The 21,455-nt window shown below is 44.4% G+C and overlaps 1 protein-coding gene across 1 annotated transcript in view; it reads right to left on the reverse strand.

The window, feature by feature from the left end:
• Positions 1-21,455, reverse strand: part of TRIP4 (thyroid hormone receptor interactor 4) — a 405,010-nt gene that overhangs the window by 59,574 nt on the left and 323,981 nt on the right. Inside the window, exon 12 of the mRNA XM_069222301.1 lies at positions 9,459-9,561. Within this exon, the coding sequence (XP_069078402.1) occupies positions 9,459-9,561 (103 nt within the window). The remainder of the gene's footprint in view (positions 1-9,458; positions 9,562-21,455) is intronic.

Here is a 21,455-nt window from a genome sequence, read left to right on the forward strand (position 1 = left end):
ATTAAAATATATTATAGGACATCGCCTGCTACACATAATAAGATGGAAGGAAAATGTTTTAAACTAGGAAAAAGTCAATTGAGGGGATCCATGAACAGACCCAACTTAGGGAATTTCTCATGAGGGGGTGACCATACTCTAGCAACATGAAAATGTAATAAGACAGGATACCAAGACTTGAGAAAGCATAATAAAGAAGGTCATGAGGGCTCCCTTGAACTGCTGACAGACATAAAATGGGACACATCTTACACGCAAGTTAAGAAAACTTTGAATAAAGCAAGAATTGAACTTGTGCAGTTTAATTACTTACACAGACCCTAATTAATCACATTTAAATTAAACTATGTGTGCAATTGCATTTGGAGAACTCAGTGCTGGTAAGCTATTTCATTCCACTAGTGCAGGCAGGGGTTTGCAGTGGGACGAGTACTCCATCATGTTTCTCTATTATGGTAGGTGCAATGAAGTAGATGTCACAGGTGGATCTGCACTCTTGTTTCACAGGCCTCTAACCTGCTTTTGATAGGGCTGATAGAGCAGTCCTTTGGTCGAAGCTAACAAAGTGGGGAACCCCAAGTAGTTAAATTTTGTGAGTATTACACTCTGAAAATTGGGTTCATGTACAGTTAGACAGGAAAGGCTCACTATCAAAAAAAGATTCTCGTCTCAACTGGCTTAAAACAATTGTGTGTATTAGCACCCTTCTTGTTTTGATTATTACAGCACGCATAGCTGTTCTTCCAAAGTCCAGCAGTTATTGATTATGGGTTACTATATGCTGACAATCCGGTAATTTTGGACCAAATGCCAATCTGTCTCCAATGCAAATTAGATTGTTTGTCTCTATATCGCTTTACAAAAAAGTTACGTCTAAACATCTCAAAGAAAAAGATCTTGACCACTGTGAACAACTCTTCGAAGATTTATTGAACAGTGAATAAGGTGTGATTAAGACAGTGTGTCATGGTATAAATATATGGGCCTCCTGTTATCCAGTTCTTTATCGTGGACCCCTCAAAATGAAATTGTGTACGCTAATGTCCTTAAAGCAATGAGAGTTCTAAAGAGTTTCAACTTGGTGACATTTTCTTTGAACCATTGAGAAAAGCTAATGTAGGGAAAGTGAAGTCCATTGCTTTATAGTGGGTCGCAATAACAGGTTAATTTGAAAATTAGTATTACTTTAAATTAGATAGTGATTGCAGGAAACTTTCTTTACCATTGGGTATTATGATCGAAGGAATTTGATTACAGTTAGGCCTGTAAGTCTTACATAATGAAGTCGAAATAGTAATCGTCAAATTATATTGGAAATGAGTGAGGTCAGACGAAATCGTAATAGCCCAGAATATTTAGGTAAACTGGATGATGGCTGCTGCACAGAATTAAATTTGTATTGCAAAAATATGAAATCTTATGCTAGCAAAATGACCTGGTGATTAAAAGATGGCTCATAATTTAAAGCTGAAGGAGTTATCTTATGAAGTTTCTTTTAGAATGGATTTAGATCACATAAAAGGGAAATCATCTACTCCTAATTTGACCCAGGATAATTTGCCCTTTGGTCTAGCAGCCAATTAGAAATTAATTCTAGACCTCACAAGTGGCCTTCTCTTGCTTAGGATGAGGCCTCCAATAGACTTAAAGAACAAGTTACTTACCTTTGGTAACAATTTATCTGGTAGAGACATATTCTAGTTGCAGATTTCTGACCTTAGAATTTCCCCCAGGCGTCAAACTGGATCCAGAGATTTTTCTTCAAGCAGTTACCTTCCACCCAAGTCAGGTGGGGTTGGTTGTCTCCACGCCCGCTGTTGGCGCTGTGGTCCCCGTGATGACGTTGCAGTCATACATAGGCTCCCCGTTGGCGACATCAGTTTCTTTTCCCAACTTTCCACACTGGAGCACGGAGCCATGAAGAACACTGAAAATGGTGCGCCACAGCTAAGGCCCTGAAAGGGAAATCGTGTTCCCTAGAAATCAGTTAGCAAACAGGGAGAATGGGTGGGTTGGTAAGGAATCTGCAACTAAAATAGGTCTCTACCAGATAGATTGTTACCAAAGGTAAGTAACTTGTTCATCTGATAGAGACTTCTAGTTGCAGATTCCTTACCATAGAAGAGATAACCAAGCAATACCAACCCGAATCAAGATCATACTAAAAAGTCCTGCAGAACCGAACAACCATCTCTGTGGATCTGACTGTCCAGGCAGTAATGTCTTGTGAATGTGTGCAGGGATGCCTATGGTGCTGCCTGAGAGATGTCCAGGACAGGAACTACACATGCTAATGCTGTGGTAGCCACAGATGCTCGGGTGGAGTGAGCACGGAGGTCCTCAGGTGGTTGCTTCTTTGCCAAAGCGTAGCACATTTTGATGCAAAGCAGAAATCATTGTGAGGTGCTATGCTTCTGCAGCGCGTTCCCTTTCTTCGCACCCAAATATCCAACAAAGAGTTGATCGTCCATCTAAAAATCTTAAGTACGACTGAGGTAGAACGCTCTTTTTTGGATCCAGATGATGGAGTCTCTCCTCTTCAAAAGAAGGATTTGGAGGTGTGTAAAAAGTAGGCAAAGTAGTGGACTGGCCTACGTGAAAAGGTGTAACTACCTTGGGAAGGAAGAAAGCCCTTGTACAAAGCACCACTTTGTCGGGTTGAACAGGCAGAAATGGGGGCTTGGATTCTGCAAGCAAAGGTGATGGCAATCAGAAAAGCAGTCTTGATTGTGAACAGCCGCAAGGGACAATTGTGCAGTAGCTCAAAAGGGGCACACATACAGTAAGTTAGGACTAGGTTCAAGTCCCGCTGGGGCACAATGAACGGGGTCGGAGGAAACAAATGAGTTAGTCCCTTAAAGAAACTTCCAACAATGGGAGACCTGAATAAGTAAGGTTGGTCTGGCTGTCTAAGAAAGGTTGAAATAGCTGACAAGTAAACTTAAAGGGTGCCGAAAGCAGAGCCTTGCTGGGCCAAAGAAAGGATAAACAAGAGGACCTCAGAGAAAGATGCAGAAACGGGATCAACTGACTTGTTAGAAGACCATGCCACAAATGTATGCCAACAACAGGCATATACTGTTTTGGTGGAGGGCCGGCTGCCGCCAAAATAATATCACAGACTTCGGGTGGAAGGTCAAAAGCTGTCAACTGCCACCGCTCAATCTCTACGCATGAAGGTGAAGACTGGACAGGTTCAGGTGAAGAACCACCCCCTGCTGCTGCAACCGAAGATCCTCCCAAAGGGGCAGTCTGATCTGAGGATCCGTAACCATGCTCAGTGGCTCTGGATTTCATACTCTTCATGCCCAGTCCGGAGCCACAAGGGTTACTTGGGCCGGACGCTCTTTATCTTCTTTAAAACTCTTGACAGAAGTGGTACTGGCGGGAAGGCGTAAAGGAGGCCTGAGATCCACTCGAGTAGAAAAGTGTCGCCGAGCAAGTGCCGCCTTGGAAACTCCAAGTCGCGAAACAGTTGACATTGCGCGTTCTCTGAAGAGGCGAACAGATCTAACCAAAACTCTCCCCACTGCTGAAAGAGGCCTTGCGCCACCTCTGGATGGAGATGCCATTCGTGATCGACTATGCATCGACGACTGAGTTCTTCTGCTCTAGTGTTCAGTGTCCGCCAGATGTTGAACGACCCAGCCATGTCCAGAGGCATGAAGCCTCTTGATAAAGGGTCCACAGCCCCTCTCTGCCCTGCTCGTTACAGTATCACAAGGCGGTAGTGTTGTCCACGAACACCTGCACTACTTTCCCTTTTAGAGAGGGGAGGAATGCTTTCAATGCAAGTCTGACTGCCCGGAGCTCCAAAAGATTGATGTGGAGGCCGGACTCTGTTGGAGACCTGAGACCTCTGATCTCTGCCTCTCCCATGATGCCGCCCAATCCCAAGAGTGACGCATCTGTCACTACTGTAAGATCTGGTTGGGGAATGGAGCGGGATCTGCCATTGACCCAATCTCGATTCGAAAGCCAACACTGCAGGTCTTTCGCAGTTCTCTCCAAAATCTGGACCATGTCGGAGAGATTCCCCTGATGCTGCGCCCACTAGAACTTCAGGTCCAACTGCAGAGCCCGCATATGCCATCTCACATGTGTCACCAAGCAGGATGCAAGAGGCCATGAGGCCCAGCAGCCTCAGAGTCAGTCCCACCTAAACCCAGGATAGAGGCTGAAACATCTGAATCATACCCTGAATATCCTGGACTCGCTTTTCGAGAGGATAGGTCTGAAACTGCACTGTGTACAGAGCAGCTCCGATGAAAGGGAGTGTCTGAGAAGGAGTCAGGTGTGACTGGAACATGTTTATATTGAACCCCAGCGAGTGCAGAAGGTTCGCCATAGTCTGGAGGTGGGAGACAACTTTGTGGGGCGTGTCCGCCTTCAACAGCCAGTTGTCGAGGTAGGGGAAGACTGAAACCCCTACCCTGTGCAGATGAGCTGCAACCACTGCCATCACTTTTGTGAACACCCTAAGGGCACTGGTAAGGCAGAAGGGGAGCACGGTAAATTGAAAGTGCTTGTGACCTATCACGAATTGCAAGTAGTGCCTGTGGGCAGGCAGGACGGGTATATGGATGTAAGCGTCCTGCAAGTTTAAAGCTACCACCCAGTCTCCTGGGTCCAAGGCAGACAGGGCCTGAGCTAGAGTGAGCATTTTAAACTTCTTCTTCTTGAGGAAGAGATTGAGGGCCTGAAGATCTAGGATAGGACGTAGGCCCTTGTCCTTCTTGGGCACCAGAAAGTAGTGGGAATAGCAACCATAACGTACTTCTGGCACAGGGGCCCTCTCGATGGCTCCCTTGGCCAAGAGAGCCGCAACTTCCTTGTGGAGAAGTGCCAGATGATCCTCCAATAAGCCGCCGTAAGATGGAGGCATGGCTGGAGGGGCAGTCTCGAATGGGAGGGAGTAACCCCTTTGGACTATTTGAAAAACCCACCTGTCCGTCATGATGGATTCTCAGTGGGACAGGTGATGGCGAATCCTGCCTCCCACTGGTTTGAGATGGGAGAACGGACTAGGAAGGTTTGGAGGCTGCGACATGGGTGGACTGAGCAGACCTCTGGTTCCCTGTTCCACGAGCCCGTAGAAGTCTGCGTTCCCAGCCACGCAGTGGCTGAGTTGTATGCGTGGCACGGAGGCTGGTTAGGAAAGGACGCGACAGGGAGCCCCTTCCATGACCAAGAAAGGGGTGAAAAGCAGACTGCGTGGGACAAGGGGTAATTGTGAGGACAAGGGACTGAGCCGTATCCCAGGACTCTTTGAACCCCTCAAGCGCCAAGTCAGCCTTGTCTCCGAAGAGACGGATGCCATTGAAGGGCATGTCCATAAGGGTCTGTTGGACATCCCCCGAAAATTCAGATGTCCTCAACAAGGCATGGTGCCTAAAGGCCACTGCTGACATGACCAATCTGCCTACTGAGTCGGTCATGTCCAGCCCACAATAAATTGCGAACTTAGCCGTGTCCCTCACATCAGCAACAGCTTGGGAGACGATGGCCAGGGCCTCCTCCGGGATCCGCATCAAGACTTGCGCGACCGTATCCAATAATGAATCAGTGTAACGAACCAAAAGGCATGCGGTGTTCATGGACAGCAATGCCAGACTGAAGGAAGCAAAAATCTTCTTCCCAAGTTGGTCCAGTCTCTTTGATTCCCGATCCAAGGGAGCAGATGGGAATGGCCAGAGGAAGAAGAAGCCTGGAAGACAAGGCTCTCTGGCGTGGGGTGTTGGGACAGGAATTTAGGGTCATTCAGGGTGGGCCAATGGCGATGGGCAATTGTCTGATTCACAGGAGACCCTGTGCTGGGTCTGGGCCAAGTACCTAGAAGGGCATCAGTGAGGGCTTTATTAAATGGGAGGAGAGGCTCTGAAGTGGAAGCCCCAGGATGAAGCACCTCTGTCAGGAGGTTAGTCCTGACTGTTACAGAGGGAAGTTAGAGGCCAAGGACCTCAACCACCATACTGACCACCATGGAGTAAGAGGCTTGCTCCGCCCTAGTCACAGTAGGAGAAGAAAGCATGCCAGCACTTGGAGAAGTATTCGGACCACTAGCCTCGCCCAATTCCTGTGCCTAGTCCAAGTCAGGATTATCCAGCTGGTATTCTAAAGGGTCCAGCGACCCCTCCAATCCCTCCTCATATTCGTACCCAAAAGAAAAGGGGTCCAAATTCGACCTGAGGTGAGTAGACCCCATCGAAGTTGGAAGCGGTGTCGGCCGACGCTGCTCCGGCTCGTTGGGGATGAGGATTGTGGGCCCAATCAGCACTGTGAGCGCTGATGTCTTAGCTGGCGCCGGGGAAGGTCACAATGGTAAGATTGGCATCGGCACGAATCCAATAACGGACCCGGAGGGGCCCTCGGAGGCTGAGGCCAAAGCCACCTACGCAGAACCCAAAGGACCCCCATCCAAGCCCCACTACACCAAAGGCGCCACATGGGGGTCGGTCTGCCCAAAGATGAGGAGCATTGCCTTATAGAACTCTGAGTTTGGCAGGTGTTGCTCCAGCTCCCGGTTACTCAGGGAGGCGCGAACGGACCTAGAAGAAGGCTCCGTGGATGGAGTCCTCGAGCATCGACAATTGTCACGTGTCACATCAGCTGAGCGACAGGGTGAAGTCGAAGAACGCTTGGCCTTCTTCGACTTCTTCTTACCTGAATGACCTGAAGATTTGGAGGAGGAGGAGGAGTGGTGATGACTCAGTGAGCGGTCTCCAGACCTTCCTGTTGAGTGGAATCAGGAGCGACATGGAGTCAAGCGCCAAGCCCTCAATGCACCAAAAAGTCACGAAAAACACAACAAAAAGGTTGATTTTATTTTAAAAAGTGACTAGGGTAGATCCGTGGCATGGATAGAAAAGAACTGATGTCACCATGCCTAGGTGGTGCCTATGTACAACTGCGACATCACGGTGACCACGACGCCAACGACTGACGCTGAGTCGACCGACGGCACCTGACAGCGCGCAAGGGTACTGGCTTGAAGAAAAATCTCTAGATCCAGTCTGATGCCTGGGGGAAATTCTAAGGTAAGGAATATGCAACTAGAAATTTCTATCAGATGAATCAGTCTCACTGGAAACCTGGTAGCATGAGTAAATATTTGCTCTTGTATGCTTAAGATTGCAGTTAATTTGGTTTGTTTTTCACTCACACAGCCATTGTCTTTGCTGATAAGGAAAAAGTAATTTGGTACAATCTTGAAGGACAGCAGACTGAAATCTGCAATAGAGGCCAGCACTTTACTGGTCTAGAGAATCATCATCTGTGGCCTTGGCAGAACGATGGGAAGGACTAAGAAAAAAAATGTAAAAAAACATTTTTACTATTAAAAACAAATAAGATATACCTGGAATATTCTACACATTGTCTCAGGTGCCTCATATCGTGAACTGTTGAATAGCATATGTAACTAGATTGCCCACAGTTACAGGAAGGCTACCTACAACAACACGTAAGCAATGAGGGTTAATAACCGCCCCTACATTGAAGAAGGTAAAGACGCTACAAGAATTTGCAGCATTTGGGGTAATATTGACAAAGAGATGGACAATCATACACTGGCTAAAACCATGAAAGACACAGATCCATAAATGAATGAAAGACATGTTGTAGCGGAGGAAAGCCTGATAAAACTCACATGGTCGTTAGACAGACCAACTCAAGATTTGATGGAATGGACAATGAGGTGCAAAGATTGCCTGATCCGTCAGATTGTAGACTACCATGTCTTTCTTGATTTAGAGAGGCACACACTAAGTAACTGAAAGACACAGTATGACAAACAAGGATAATGAAAGAGACACATATGGTTAACTGATACACAACTAAGTCAAAGGAGGAATCACGAGATGAGATAAAGATTATGGGGGTCATTCTGACCCCGGCGGTCTTAGACCGCCGGGGCCAGGGCCGGCGGTGCCCCGCAGGGCATTCTGACCGCGGCGGTAAAGCCGCGGTCAGACCGGCAACACTGGCGGTCTCCCGCCAGTGTACCGCCGCCCCTTTGAATCCTCCAAGGCGGCGCAGCTAGCTGCGCCGCCGAGGGGATTCCGACCCCCCCTACCGCCATCCAGTTCCCGGCGGTCCGCCCGCCGGGAACCGGATGGCGGTAGGGGGGGGTCGCGGGGCCCCTGGGGGCCCCTGCAGTGCCCATGCTACTGGCATGGGCACTGCAGGGGCCCCCGTAAGAGGGCCCCTACAAGTATTTCACTGTCTGCTTGGCAGACAGTGAAATACGCGACGGGTGCAACAGCACCCGTCGCACCTTCCCACTCCGCCGGCTCGATTACGAGCCGGCATCCTCGTGGGAAGGGAGTTTTTCCCTGGGCTGGCCGGCGGTCTTTTGGCGACCGCCCGCCAGCCCAGGGAAAAACTTAGAATACCCTCCGCGGTCTTTCGACCGCGGAGCGGTATTTCGGAGGGGGAAGTCTGGCAGGCGGCCTCCGCCGCCCGCCAGACTTAGAATGACCCCCTATGTGTGAGATTGAAAATCTGTTCATGAATTCCTGGCACAAATTGTGCAATGCAATGTATGACCTTGGTTGGTGGACTAAAAACGTACCAGAAAACATGGTATGTTTATGTTAATAGCGCCTCTTGTATAGTCCTAGAGCCATGATACTTTTGACAATAGTGAGATTCATAAACAAACAAAAATACATTATAAAGAAAGTAAAGTGGCTGTAATACGGTGAGCTACAACACAAGCAGGGAATTTTATTTAAAAAATAAACAGATAAAGTAGTCCGGAAACCATGCTGAAAACATCAAGCCTTGTATGTTTTCAGTAGTTTACCGTTGTGTGTAGGTGGGCTAAACACCGGAAAGGCATGACGTATGCATGCCTTTCACGAACCAATTAAAGTGACTGACGTGACAATGGCGTGGTTGGAAGCCCAAAGAGATTACTACAGGGGACGGAGCATTTTGCGCTCGCCCCTACAAAAGGTAAAGAGACACACTGCACAGCAGGAGGCTTGGTTGTGTGACCGCTAAACAGGCAACAGTATGGGTCGAAGAGCCAGCAGCAGCTGGTTAATGTGACAGCCATATACATTAATTGTTGCCATTTGGAAAAAACAAAACCAGATGGATTAATAGATTATTATGTCTCAGAATGTAATCTTTAACAATGAAGACAAATGTTCCTATAAAGTATAACATGTTACTCTTGCAAACATTTGTATCTAAATTGATTCCTACAAATAGTAAATTTTATGTGCTCGTATGACCCTTGCATTATGCAGTCTGTGTACTCAGTTGCAAACCTGCTGTAAAACCACATGTTCTGTGCTTTTTGCCTTCTTTACAAAATGTGTTTAATAATGATTTCAAGATAATGTAAACCAAAAAACACCATCAATTAAAATGCAGGGTTACAGCTGAAGCATGCTTCAACGTGTGCCCTCCTATCCCTTTGTTACTACTCCTTAGAAGAGGTCACTTACAGATTTTATGCTTCCCTTTCATTGGAAACTTGACAAGCAGCTCCTTAGGATTGGTGCAAACAAAGACGAACGGGGACCCGCACTCTTGAGACACATCAGGAAACTGAAAATAAAAATAGGCTGATATTACAATATATTCTGATGGTCAAAGAGTTATTCATACTATAGACAATATTTGTACCAACAGTTTCACAAACTTGCAAAAGTATTCTTGAGAACGAAACTTGAAGGTTTTGCTGCCAGATGCTGAACTAAGTTGAATGTCACCAATAGAATTTTTTCAACTTGATGACCGGTTTTGCTGGCAGATGCTTTACTAACATATATTAATTCCCTGCACAACCTAGATTGTGGTACAGCTTAAGTGTACAGAAATGGATTTCAAGATTGTGTGGCTAAAACTGCAACTGGGAGGCAAAAAATAAAACAAAATAAGAACAGCTTTTGGCAAGAGCCTCAGAAGGTCTGGTCTCAACAGATTTTGCTATACAGATGATCCAACCTGACTCAAATGAAGTCCCGCTGCAGGCCACATCTGAGACCCCAATGTCACTGTACTCTTACCAGAACCAAGCAATCTGTGGTAAGCAAGTCTTCGGCATGCACTCCACTGATACATGCTGCCAACTCCAAGTTTAAGGATTTAGGGCCTGATTTAGAACTTGGCAGATGGCTTACTCCGCCAAAACGGTGATGGATATCCCATCCACCTAAATCTAAATCCCATTATAGCCTATGGGATTTAGATTTCGACACATGGGATATCTGTCACTGTTGTGACGGATAACATGTCCGCCAAGTTTAAATCAAGCCCTTAGTCTCAACACAGAATACATCAGGCTTCTTGGGTTGATGATAGTTAATGTTAGCAGATATGAAGTCTAATTCCACAATTGGTATCTCCGGTAGGAATGCTGAAGAGGCATGTTGACTAAATGTATGCTATTATGAAGACCATACCTTCCCCTTCAGAGGTCTGTCTTTATATTCCCATAAGACAATCTCTGGACTTAGTCATCCCCTTGGGGAAATCTACCAGATCTCACTGCAAGATCAAATATTCCAATCACTTTATATGTTTTGATCAAAACTCACTGTAGGGCAATCTTTTGTTCTCTTACTTTTGCTCCAGCACTCAACCCCTACATCAGAGCTCATTAATTCTGCACAGCCTCTGGGTACCTATGTGTCCCTTACCAATGCAAGTCTCTCAATCACATGAACGGTCAGCTTCAGACTAACGTTTTCTCCTAGTTCTGGTCTCTCAGTTGTTGCACGAGTTGCCAATTTAAGCATTCATTCTCCTTATGGGTCCTTTCTTCCACCTTATGTTCCTACTTAGTGCTCTGAAGCAGCGAAAGAGTACTTAAGTGCTATACGAGCAACCAAAATAAGATTACATCAAATCCTATTCTCCCATGTCAGCTACACCAACCTTGCTCCCTAATGTCTCTATTCCAACTTCTGCTGCACACCTCTGTACTTTGAAGTGCTTTCCAGCAGAATGAGCATTCTATAATCAAAACAACACACAACTGTCGCTTTAACAATGATGCAGTTTTGCCTTAAACGTATAGGCATTAGTTGATCAGGAGACATTCATGATATCATGTTTACCGCAAAGTTTGAGTTATTACAAGAAAAAAGGAATGCAATTACATATTACAATACTTTCTGAACTACAGTTGCTTTTGAAAAGGACATATCAAACTGATAAATATACATTTTGAAACCAATTTCAGCATAAAATATTCATTTCTGTACACTGCAAAGATATTGCAAGTAACCTGTTGCTCTAAGACTTTATAAAGAAACTTGGCCTTCGATCTTGATTCTCACTATGGTCACGGAAATCTTCAGTGAGTTGCAATATCCTCATAATGTACGACTGTGTTACTTTATATCCCACATATTTTGTCCTCTGCTCATGGCTCTTGTTCCTTCTCTTGGGCTAAAACACCCAACCTCATGTGATGCACTAGCTTCGCCACCTACTGATCGGTAGCATGCTGACCCATGGAGAGTGATGAATTTTACTCGAAGACCTTCACTTTCCCCTCTCTGATAGTTGGCATACATCACAGATGGATATTGTGGCCGAGTGAGATACATGAGCATATTAGCTGGTTGGTAGCATGCTAAACCATGGCGAGTGTTGAATTACAGAGTTGCCTACGAAAGAAGTGTTTTTGTGATGTGCGTGATGGACCAGAGTGGTGCTCCTATCCTGACATGGGTTGCTGTAGTTATGTGGATAGGGGGGTGAGTATATGTGAATGACAGAATGGGTGAGCTTCATAATAAATTATTTTTATTATTACTATTATTCTTTGTTGAATGAGCGGGGTTATGTATGTGGCCTATTTGGGCGATGTTTTGGTGGTGTTTTTTGTGATGAATAGTGGAATGCACCTTCCATGTTCCTACAGTCGTGGAACAGTGGACTGTAAAGAAGTAGAGTGAGACATATGCACATTTAGGCCTACTATGCATTTTCAGAGTAAATTCTGGTTCTCTTGTAGAATTTGTCCCAAATCATGATGTTTTGGTTTTCCTTGTGGGTGACAGAATGTGTTTTTTGTTAAGTGTGATTCAGCATCACTGGTGAGGAAAGAGTCAGATTTTATTTCCCTTCCTGCATCACAGGAAATCACGGATGTTTGTCTTTGCTGGGAGGAAGAAAAAAGAAACATAACACTGCTGCTTGCAGAACATTGTAATTCACAGATGCTTTGCTACTATAACCAGGGCATGGTCTGTCAAAGTACTGGGCTGCTGGTCTGGAATAGAGAGTGTATTGTGAGCATCTTTGAAACTTAGCTTGTGAGAGCAATGGGCCTTGGGATGGTGCTGTGGATGAAGCAAAGAGTCTTAAAGGCAGGAGGATATGGAATGGTACTCTTACAGCACTAATGTGATGTGTTTCCATGGGGGCAGGTTTAGAGCTGTCTTGCTGTCAAGATTTTGGCTCATTTGCATTTTTTTGGTGTAGGAAGAGAACATATGTCTAGTTGGGATGTGATGAGGGCGATCGTGGCCTGTAGTTTCTGTAGATCCCTAGATGTTGGGGGGTGTTAATGTGAGGACAGTTACCATTGTGAAGGAGTGCTTCTTGTGGTTTGATTCACTTGAGGAACCAGTGAAAGACTAAAGTCATTGATCATTTTGATATTTGTTACTTCATTTGATATCAATGATGGGGCATCTAGATCCTTCAGTGTTCGCTCATCATCCATTCATTGACAGCAAAGAGACAAAGGTCAAGTCTTTCCAAATCTAACGCCTGAAAGTTTTCCAGTTTTAAGATGGCGTGTGTTGTCACTATAATTGAATCCACGTAAGTTGAACTAGCTGATTACATCTGAGAAGGGTGTGAAATAAGGGATGACAAGGGGTGGTGAGATGATTGAGACTTGGGCTACGCTACAGTCTGTTGTGAAAGAAGCAGAGATATAATTCTCTATCTACCTTAAAGGTAGGAGGACATGTGGTTTCAGGCGCAAGGTTTCTCAGTTTTAGTGCGATTAACAATGTAAAGAAGGCACATAAATCAAGCAGTTGCAACACAGCTACCCTGGTTTTGTCCACAGTCCTTTTCAGGTCACCTCTGATGGATATCAGAAAATTTAGTGCCTGCGCCTGGGCAGAAGCTAGTTGTTATCTTCTTTAAAGCTGGAGATCTAAGTGAAGGCAGCTCTTTCAATCACTTTTCCTAATAATGACTAATTGGTAGCTAGCTGGATCGGATTATGTACAAATTAATGCATATGGCGTTGAGAATGGAGGAAAAGTTTCCCTAAGACATTACGTTTTTGAGGATGTTTCTTGCCACAGAGGCAAATGAATATGAAGATTCACACTGGGCAGGGTCTGATGCAGAGCCAGGTGGCTTGCTAGCCTTGGCCTGTTTCTTGTTTTCCTTTCTCTGGAATCTGAGAGCTGTCTTAAGGGGACAAGATACAGCTCTCTACCTGTGCCATTCGTCGTGTTGGTTATTATCTTAGCAAGCTGGATGCTGGCAGTTGGATGCTGGCTGTCATGCTCCTGTGGTATTTTCCTAGTTTCTTTATTTTGGAGAGAAATGAGTCCATGATGCCATAGCAGACGATTTGCGAGTGTGACGTTTTGGTGGAGCTGCACTCTGGGTTGCTGAATTCGGAGAGGATTGTAGGTAGCTCCTTGGAAGGGCATTAGATATCGGAAATAAATATGCAGTAATGAAGTCTTTTTGAAATCATACTGGTTTATTTGTATATTCTGTTGCAGTGTTGGAGGTGTATTCTGTAAGTTTTGTTATTTGATTTTCTTTGCTGCTGTTGTTGTTGTAGAACACCTACTTCTGTTTCAGCTCCTTTATATATTCATTGATGTTGTTTTCTTTCATTGCTTAGAGCATGTGGGCATCATTTTAGATAATGGTTTATCATAGCCTTACAGGAGCCAGATGTAGAACTTAGAACTGCTCCACATCTTTTTTTGTTTGGCTGGATGGTTCGTGATGAGGGGAGAGTCAAAAAGCTATGAGTTTCCTCCACTGTCTGTAAGTAGTTTAATTTGCTGATGCTGAAGTACTAGTTTTAGTTGTGAGGTTCACAGTGAAGGAGCTGAGGTGGTGACTGCTTCAAATGAAGTGGTTTCCTGTTATGGTGATGAATCCTGCTACAGTGAAGACTGCACCCAAGGTGTGCATAGCTTAATGTATTCGTCCCAAGACAGGTTTAAATAATTTTATGGACTCTAGGTTTGCTGTGAGGGATATGATTTGGGCTCGGCTGAACTGAATGTCTAGATCTCTCGGGATGCAGAGCTTGAGGTCCATTGGGTGCTCTAAGACAGTATCTAGCAAAGCGTATGTGCATGTACTATTTTTTTGTCAAAAATTCAATGTGGCTGACTGGGTGCTTCAAGACAGCATTTAGCAGAGGTTATGTGAATTCATTATCGTTTGTCAAAATCCTATGCACTATTCTGTGTCCATAAATCAACAGAAATGAGCATGCGATTGAAGGAGAGAATGAACAGTGTGGAGAAGAAGAAAAAATATGAATTTCTTTTATCATAATCTTGAAAGCCTGTGGGCTGCACAGCGTTTATGAAGATAGCTACTAGGCTCCTCACATCCCATCTTCTTGGAGCAGTTTCCTTATTCAAGAGGAATGACCTTTAAGGCAGTTCAGGAGTGTATCATCACCTAGTCAGGTTTATGTAATACAGGGAGTGCAGAATTATTAGGCAAGTTGTATTTTTGAGGATTAATTTTATTATTGAACAACAACCATGTTCTCAATGAACCCAAAAAACTCATTAATATCAAAGCTGAATATTTTTGGAAGTAGTTTTTAGTTTGTTTTTAGTTTTAGCTATGTTAGGGGGATATCTGTGTGTGCAGGTGACTATTACTGTGCATAATTATTAGGCAACTAAACAAAAAAAAAAATATACCCATTTCAATTATTTATTATTACCAGTGAAACCAATATAACATCTCAACATTCACAAATATACATTTCTGACATTCAAAAACAAAACAAAAACAAATCAGTGACCAATATAGCCACCTTTCTTTGCAAGGACACTCAAAAGCCTGCCATCCATGGATTCTGTCAGTGTTTTGATCTGTTCACCATCAACATTGCGTGCAGCAGCAACCACAGCCTCCCAGACACTGTTCAGAGAGGTGTACTGTTTTCCCTCCTTGTAAATCTCACATTTGATGATGGACCACAGGTTCTCAATGGGGTTCAGATCAGGTGAACAAGGAGGACATGTTATTAGATTTCCTTCTTTTATACCCTTTCTTGCCAGCCACACTGTGGAGTACTTGGACGCGTGTGATGGAGCATTGTCCTGCATGAAAATCATGTTTTTCTTGAAGGATGCAGACTTCTTCCTGTACCACTGCTTGAAGAAGGTGTCTTCCAGGAACTGGCAGTAGGACTGGGAGTTGAGCTTGACTCCATCCTCAACCCGAAAAGGCCCCACAAGCTCATCTTTGATAATACCAGCCCAAACCAGTACTCCACCTCCACCTTGCTGGCGTCTGAGTAGGACTGGAGCTCTCTGCCCTTTACCAATCCAGCCACGGGCCCATCCATCTGGCCCATCAAGACTCACTCTCATTTCATCAGTCCATAAAACCTTAGAAAAATCAGTCTTGAGATATTTCTTGGCCCAGTCTTGACGTTTCAGCTTGTGTGTCTTGTTCAGTGGTGGTCGTCTTTCAGCCTTTCTTACCTTGGCCATGTCTCTGAGTATTGCACACCTTGTGCTTTTGGGCACTCCAGTGATGTTGCAGCTCTGAAATATGGCCAAACTGGTGGCAAGTGGCATTGTGGCAGCTGCACGCTTGACTTTTCTCAGTTCATGGGCAGTTATTTTGCGCCTTGGTTTTTCCACACGCTTCTTGCGACCCTGTTGACTATTTTGAATGAAACGCTTGATTGTTCGATGATCACGCTTCAGAAGCTTTGCAATTTTAAGAGTGCTGCATCCCTCTGCAAGATATCTCACTATTTTTGACTTTTCAGAGCCTGTTAAGTCCTTCTTTTGACCCATTTTGCCAAAGGAAAGGAAGTTGCCTAATAATTATGCACACCTGATATAGGGTGTTGATGTCATTAGACCACACCCCTTCTCATTACAGAGATGCACATCACCTAATATGCTTAATTGGTAGTAGGCTTTCGAGCCTATACAGCTTGGAGTAAGACAACATGCATAAAGAGGATGATGTGGTCAAAATACTAATTTGCCTAATAATTCTGCACTCCCTGTAATATTAGGATAAGTTTTGAATCCCAGAACAGATTGCAGGTACTGAAGATCTGCTGTGTATCAGGTTAAGAATGGTTAAGAGATAGAGGGTGTCAAATGGAAATCGTCTTCCTCAGAAAGGGGCAAGTATGCATGACTTTGAGACTTGATGCAGGTCTTTTCTCTGGTGTAGGACACCCTTAGGTTAGCCGGTTGTGAGAGGCAGCTTGTCTGGTAGCCTGTGTTGGCATATTTTTCATTATCTGTCAATCTGGAGCAACATCTCGTTATTTCAAATCCGGAGCAGCAGTAATTCATTTAACAGAAACCCCTTGTGTGGGTTGGCCGAGTGAAGGTTCTGGACTTTGAACTGATGTGAAGTGCTTAGCTCTGGAGCAGCAGAAGCTCATCTAAAAGGGTCGGCTAGGTCCTCATTAATTCTGCTCCCCTGGACTTAACTATGCCAGGGGTACCATTAACTCTGAGGGTGCAGAATTAACTGGGACCCCGAAATGACCACTAAGAATTCTCCGAGGAATAAGAAAATACAAGGGGAATCGGTTGTTTAGGGTCTAATTTCCGTGGTAATTTCTCATTCCCTGCTAGAGACTTCGAGGGCAAATATGGAAGGTCTGAGGTGACTGATACCCAGGTTACCGGCTCCACTAGGCCATGGGCATTATGGGCCTCTAGTGATGGGAAATCGGTCTCCCCTTGCTACGAAACATGGAGAATAAGGTTTCCTGACAGTTGAACTTTTGCTGCCCTGAGTGAGGACCTGCACCTAAAAATTTGGATTTTTTCGCTGCAGTAGGGGGTAAAGAGAAACAAAAGGGCAGGAAAGATGTATCTGTGCACAACAGAAATCCATCACGAAGCTGCTTCATAAAGTCTCATCAAAAGGCAGTTTACCCTCAAATGTTGATCTACAGTGAGAATGGAGATAGGGGAGCGGTCACTGGAAACAAGGATCTATCATCTTCCGCACAGAGGGTCCTAGACAGAAGGCAGAACCAAAACCTTGCACACAGCTGAAAGCAAAGCAAAGGCAGCCACCTCTACTGCCGTTAAAAAGCAGGAAGACGAGCTGCTCTGACCATAAGGCAGCAGCGAGCCGTGCACAATCACATTATTAGAAGATTTATGGTGCTGAGTTTGGATAACAGTAGCATCTGATATTTACAGCGATCGAAAAGACAGGCGGTGTGGGGTGCCTGGTGGCATCCACTACCTACTGCACAAGAATGCACCGGCGAAGGCTGAAGCTACTGAGTGGTGTAAGGGACAGACACTCTGGCATTGGTGAAATCTCATTAAAGATATGTCATTAGTAACAGTAATTCATGGCGCAATGGTGAATCATCATTGTGCAGCGTAAGGGCGTGGTCAAAAAGCAGGACAACAATATGGTTCATAGGCTATCTCTACGTGTTAACGTGCAACGGCGGGCTCCGAGGTTCGCTCTACGGTGGTGTTGGAAGGAGGGCGGAAAACGAAGCTAGAATCTAAACATTTTTTTAAACTTTTGTTCTGTGCACAGTGGATGGGTTCTGTCCTCTTAGAAGCAAACTTGAGGCCAGGCCAAAGGAGATGGGCCTGCTTATGGAGTGAATTAAGATGCGCATTAAAGGGGCACTTGAAGGTACATATGTGCCTAGTATATCTGAATCTGCAACATTTATGAAGCAGTTTGCAGTCTCACCACTGGGCGGTAGCAGTTCCCGGAAACTAGGATGAGGAAAGACATTCAGAATATCATGTTTACAAACAATAAGTTGTCAGGAGGCTGGATTTTGGTTGATGAGTCATTGTTGCATTAAACCAGTGTCAGCTGGTAAACCTCAAACTAGTGAGGCATAAGCATCCTCCCTTCCTACCATGGGGGATTATGCGAGAGGCGACTCCCTAACCCACTCCCCAACTAACGCACCCCGATGGAGCAATTGGAACATATGGTGCATGCTTCTACGCAATTTACAAAAAAAAAGTGGATGAAAGGCCACGTACTTTACATAAATATTTCAATACTTCCAAGTCATAAAACAATTACCATAGCAGCAAGATTGTGCCCTCTAGAACCAAGGGAATGACATATCACTCAAATATCTATTTGAAATATTTTCGAACTATGCTAAATGTGTCTACAAAGATAAGTGCGTTGTTTTCTGAGAAACATGACTGTTACACAAAATACCAATTTTTCCGTTCTTAACTACACATATTTTGTACCAAAACATCAGCGTCCATTTTGTACCAAAACATCTGCTTCTATTTCGTGAAACTACAGTTTTGTCCCGAAATACGTTTTCATTTTTAGTAACTAATACCATGTTGACCAAAAACATTTCTGCCTCATTTTCTAAAAACACACTACTGTTGTCTCCAAATACCCAATCACACAATCATTAGTGTCATTTTCTGACAAAGCCATGTTTGCCCTAAATATAGGTTTGCAGTGTTTTGTAAGTACGGTCTTCGTGTTTCCAAATTCAAGCTTTTCGTTTTAAGTAAATCAGCTAATTTTGTATCCGAATAGCAGTGTCGTTTTCTGAAACACACCTTTTCACCACGTCAACTTGTCAATTCCTGAAAAAATACCCACGTTGTCACTAAGGGGATCATTGGCGGTGCGCACCAACAACCACACCAGCAAGTGCACAGCCACACTGCTGGTGGGACAGCGCCCCCACCCTACTAATGTAACAGAATGGTCGCTGTACAATGATCTAAAGCCTCACGCTAATCCGTTTAAACTTTCCCCCCTGCTGTCGTTTTTAATAACATTTGATAACTGTTCTCAAGTTTTGCGCAGAAACAATTAGGCTTTGGTATCTTTCTGTTTGGCAAGGAGTTGGATAATGTACAAGGAAATGAAAGGAAAGAACTGAAGGTCCAGATGGAGAACAGCAGCGCCGGGAAATAATGAACAAACACTTGAGGAGAAATACTGATTCTAGCGATACCTTTCACTGGCATAACAATCTGGGTATAGTTAAGAGCGATCCTAGAGTATGACAGCTCTGTAAGGTGCAAATGATTACAAAAGGATGGATGACCTACAGATGGATGAACCTCATCTGCCAATCCACATGCCTAGGACCTATGCATCAAAAAAGAATGTTGTTTTCATAGAAAATGCTCATAAAATCTCTAATGAAACTGAACTCACTCACGCCTTTGTCATTATCTCTCCTCCAACTACCAGAGCAACCGGATACCTGCATCACATTCACCGCTTAAGACAGCACAGAACTCCTATCCATACTGAAATTCTTTACACCCAAGCAAGAACTCGGGTGACCTATGTCCATCGTCAGTCAGCGCCATACCACTTCTGGACTCCCATGAATATCCAAAGTAGCCCATCCACAAGCCCACATAGAAAACAGTGGCGTGCCAGACTCCCAGCGGATTGGGTTCTGACCTAAACATTGGAAAGAGTCCAAACTTCTCAGTCTGGAGTGACATCCTGAATCAGCGAACCAGAACGCTTTGATCATGCTCACCTTCATTAATCTGTTGCTGAATCGACCCCATAGACAAAATAATCTTTCACACAGACTACAATCTTTATGAGATGTCTCAGAGGAAGTGCACAAATGGTTCACATACATCCTGTCCAAATGCAGACATAGGGTAAGTCTAGGCGACATGTGCCCAACAACCAGATCAGTGAATTGGTGAGTACACAGGGCTCCCCATTGCCCTAAGCACTATTCAACATTTACATCCGCCTCAGCAACCTACCAGGGGATGAGATACCATTGTAACGATGTTGCCCATGACAGGTACATTCCACTGGCAAATGGCAGGAGACATACTGGGGATGTTTACTTGGGTGCCGACTGCTGTATAGTGGGCGGAAAGGAAATGAGGACCACCGCTAAGGAATCGTGTGTACTCGAGTGACTACCGCATGAGTATTAATGTTTGATCTGTAAACTCAATAAAAATATTTTTTAAAACATGTACATCAAGCCCATTACGGGCATTTGCCACACCCATCTTATCCATTTACAACATTTACTATCCTGCAGAGACGATACCCAAACGTTACAAAGGTATCACGTGAGTGCAACCAAATCTTTGCCACATCAAATGGCCTTTAGTTCCATGGAGAGCCTCACAATCAATGGTTTGAACACTGAAATAGTCACCTTATGGTAACAATAGGATTTTCAATGCATCTGCCGTACATTCTTCAGCAAACCTTTCTCCAACAAAAACAGAGTAATCATTAAATAAGTATACCTCAGGCTGAAATTGCAGATAGAAACAGTAGCCAAAGCGACTATTTCCAAATGAAACTTTTCAGAAACCCTTCCATACACCATAGAGAAATCAAGGCTATACTGGAAGGCGCACTGATTAACTCCTGCCATGGTAACATGCTTTTGCTCCTAGCATACCAGATAAAGACGCTGTGAAAAAAACACAAATGTGACAAGCTGCCTCATATTTTGCTTAAAATTGACAACCCCCGTCAACCAAAATAAAAGCCTCAACTGGCTTCCAGTACAGAAAAGAATCACATTCAACATAATGTGCTTCACCTATAAGTGTTCGGAGGACTTTGCCCCAAAATATCTCCAGGCCAAGGTAAAGAAATGCCAATCATACGGTGCACTTCACTACAGAAAACGTCACTGATACTCCAAGATCAACAAAAAGAGCAGAAGTGACCAGAGCTTTGCAATGGTGGCGCCATGCCTTCTGAAAAAAGGTCCCCACAATCGTCTGCAATGTCCAATCACTTATGCTCTTCAGGCACAAACTAAAAACATAAGCATTACAATACTTACTAACGTGACCATTTCAAAACCTGTGAACGGTGCACGCTTTGCCACAATTGCGAATGATGTATCTGCATCCAGCTCCGAAACATATATTATATGTATATAACGGATTGGTCTTCAAATCATGTACCTTAACTTTTGCATTTCGCCCTCGCTAAGGCAAGTATCTGCACAAACTTTTGGCCCAACAAGGTGAACTAGAAATAATTCATTTGTGCACCATGCACTATAGAACTGTGCAATTTGCAGATCCACTTCTACTTGGTGGTGCAAAAACTATGGGGTGAATGTGCCCGCTAGGGTGACCAGATTTTTAAAAAGAAAAAACAGGATTGTCCCAGCAAGTCCAGGACCCATGGTCACCACAGTGCCCGCATAAAGCCTTGAAATAAGGCAGTATGTGATTTTTTCATGGAGAATGTGAACAGTCGCCAAGCAGCAAATATAT

Source organism: Pleurodeles waltl, chromosome 3_1 (genome assembly GCF_031143425.1).
Source record: "Pleurodeles waltl isolate 20211129_DDA chromosome 3_1, aPleWal1.hap1.20221129, whole genome shotgun sequence".
Lineage (NCBI taxonomy): Eukaryota > Metazoa > Chordata > Amphibia > Caudata > Salamandridae > Pleurodeles > Pleurodeles waltl.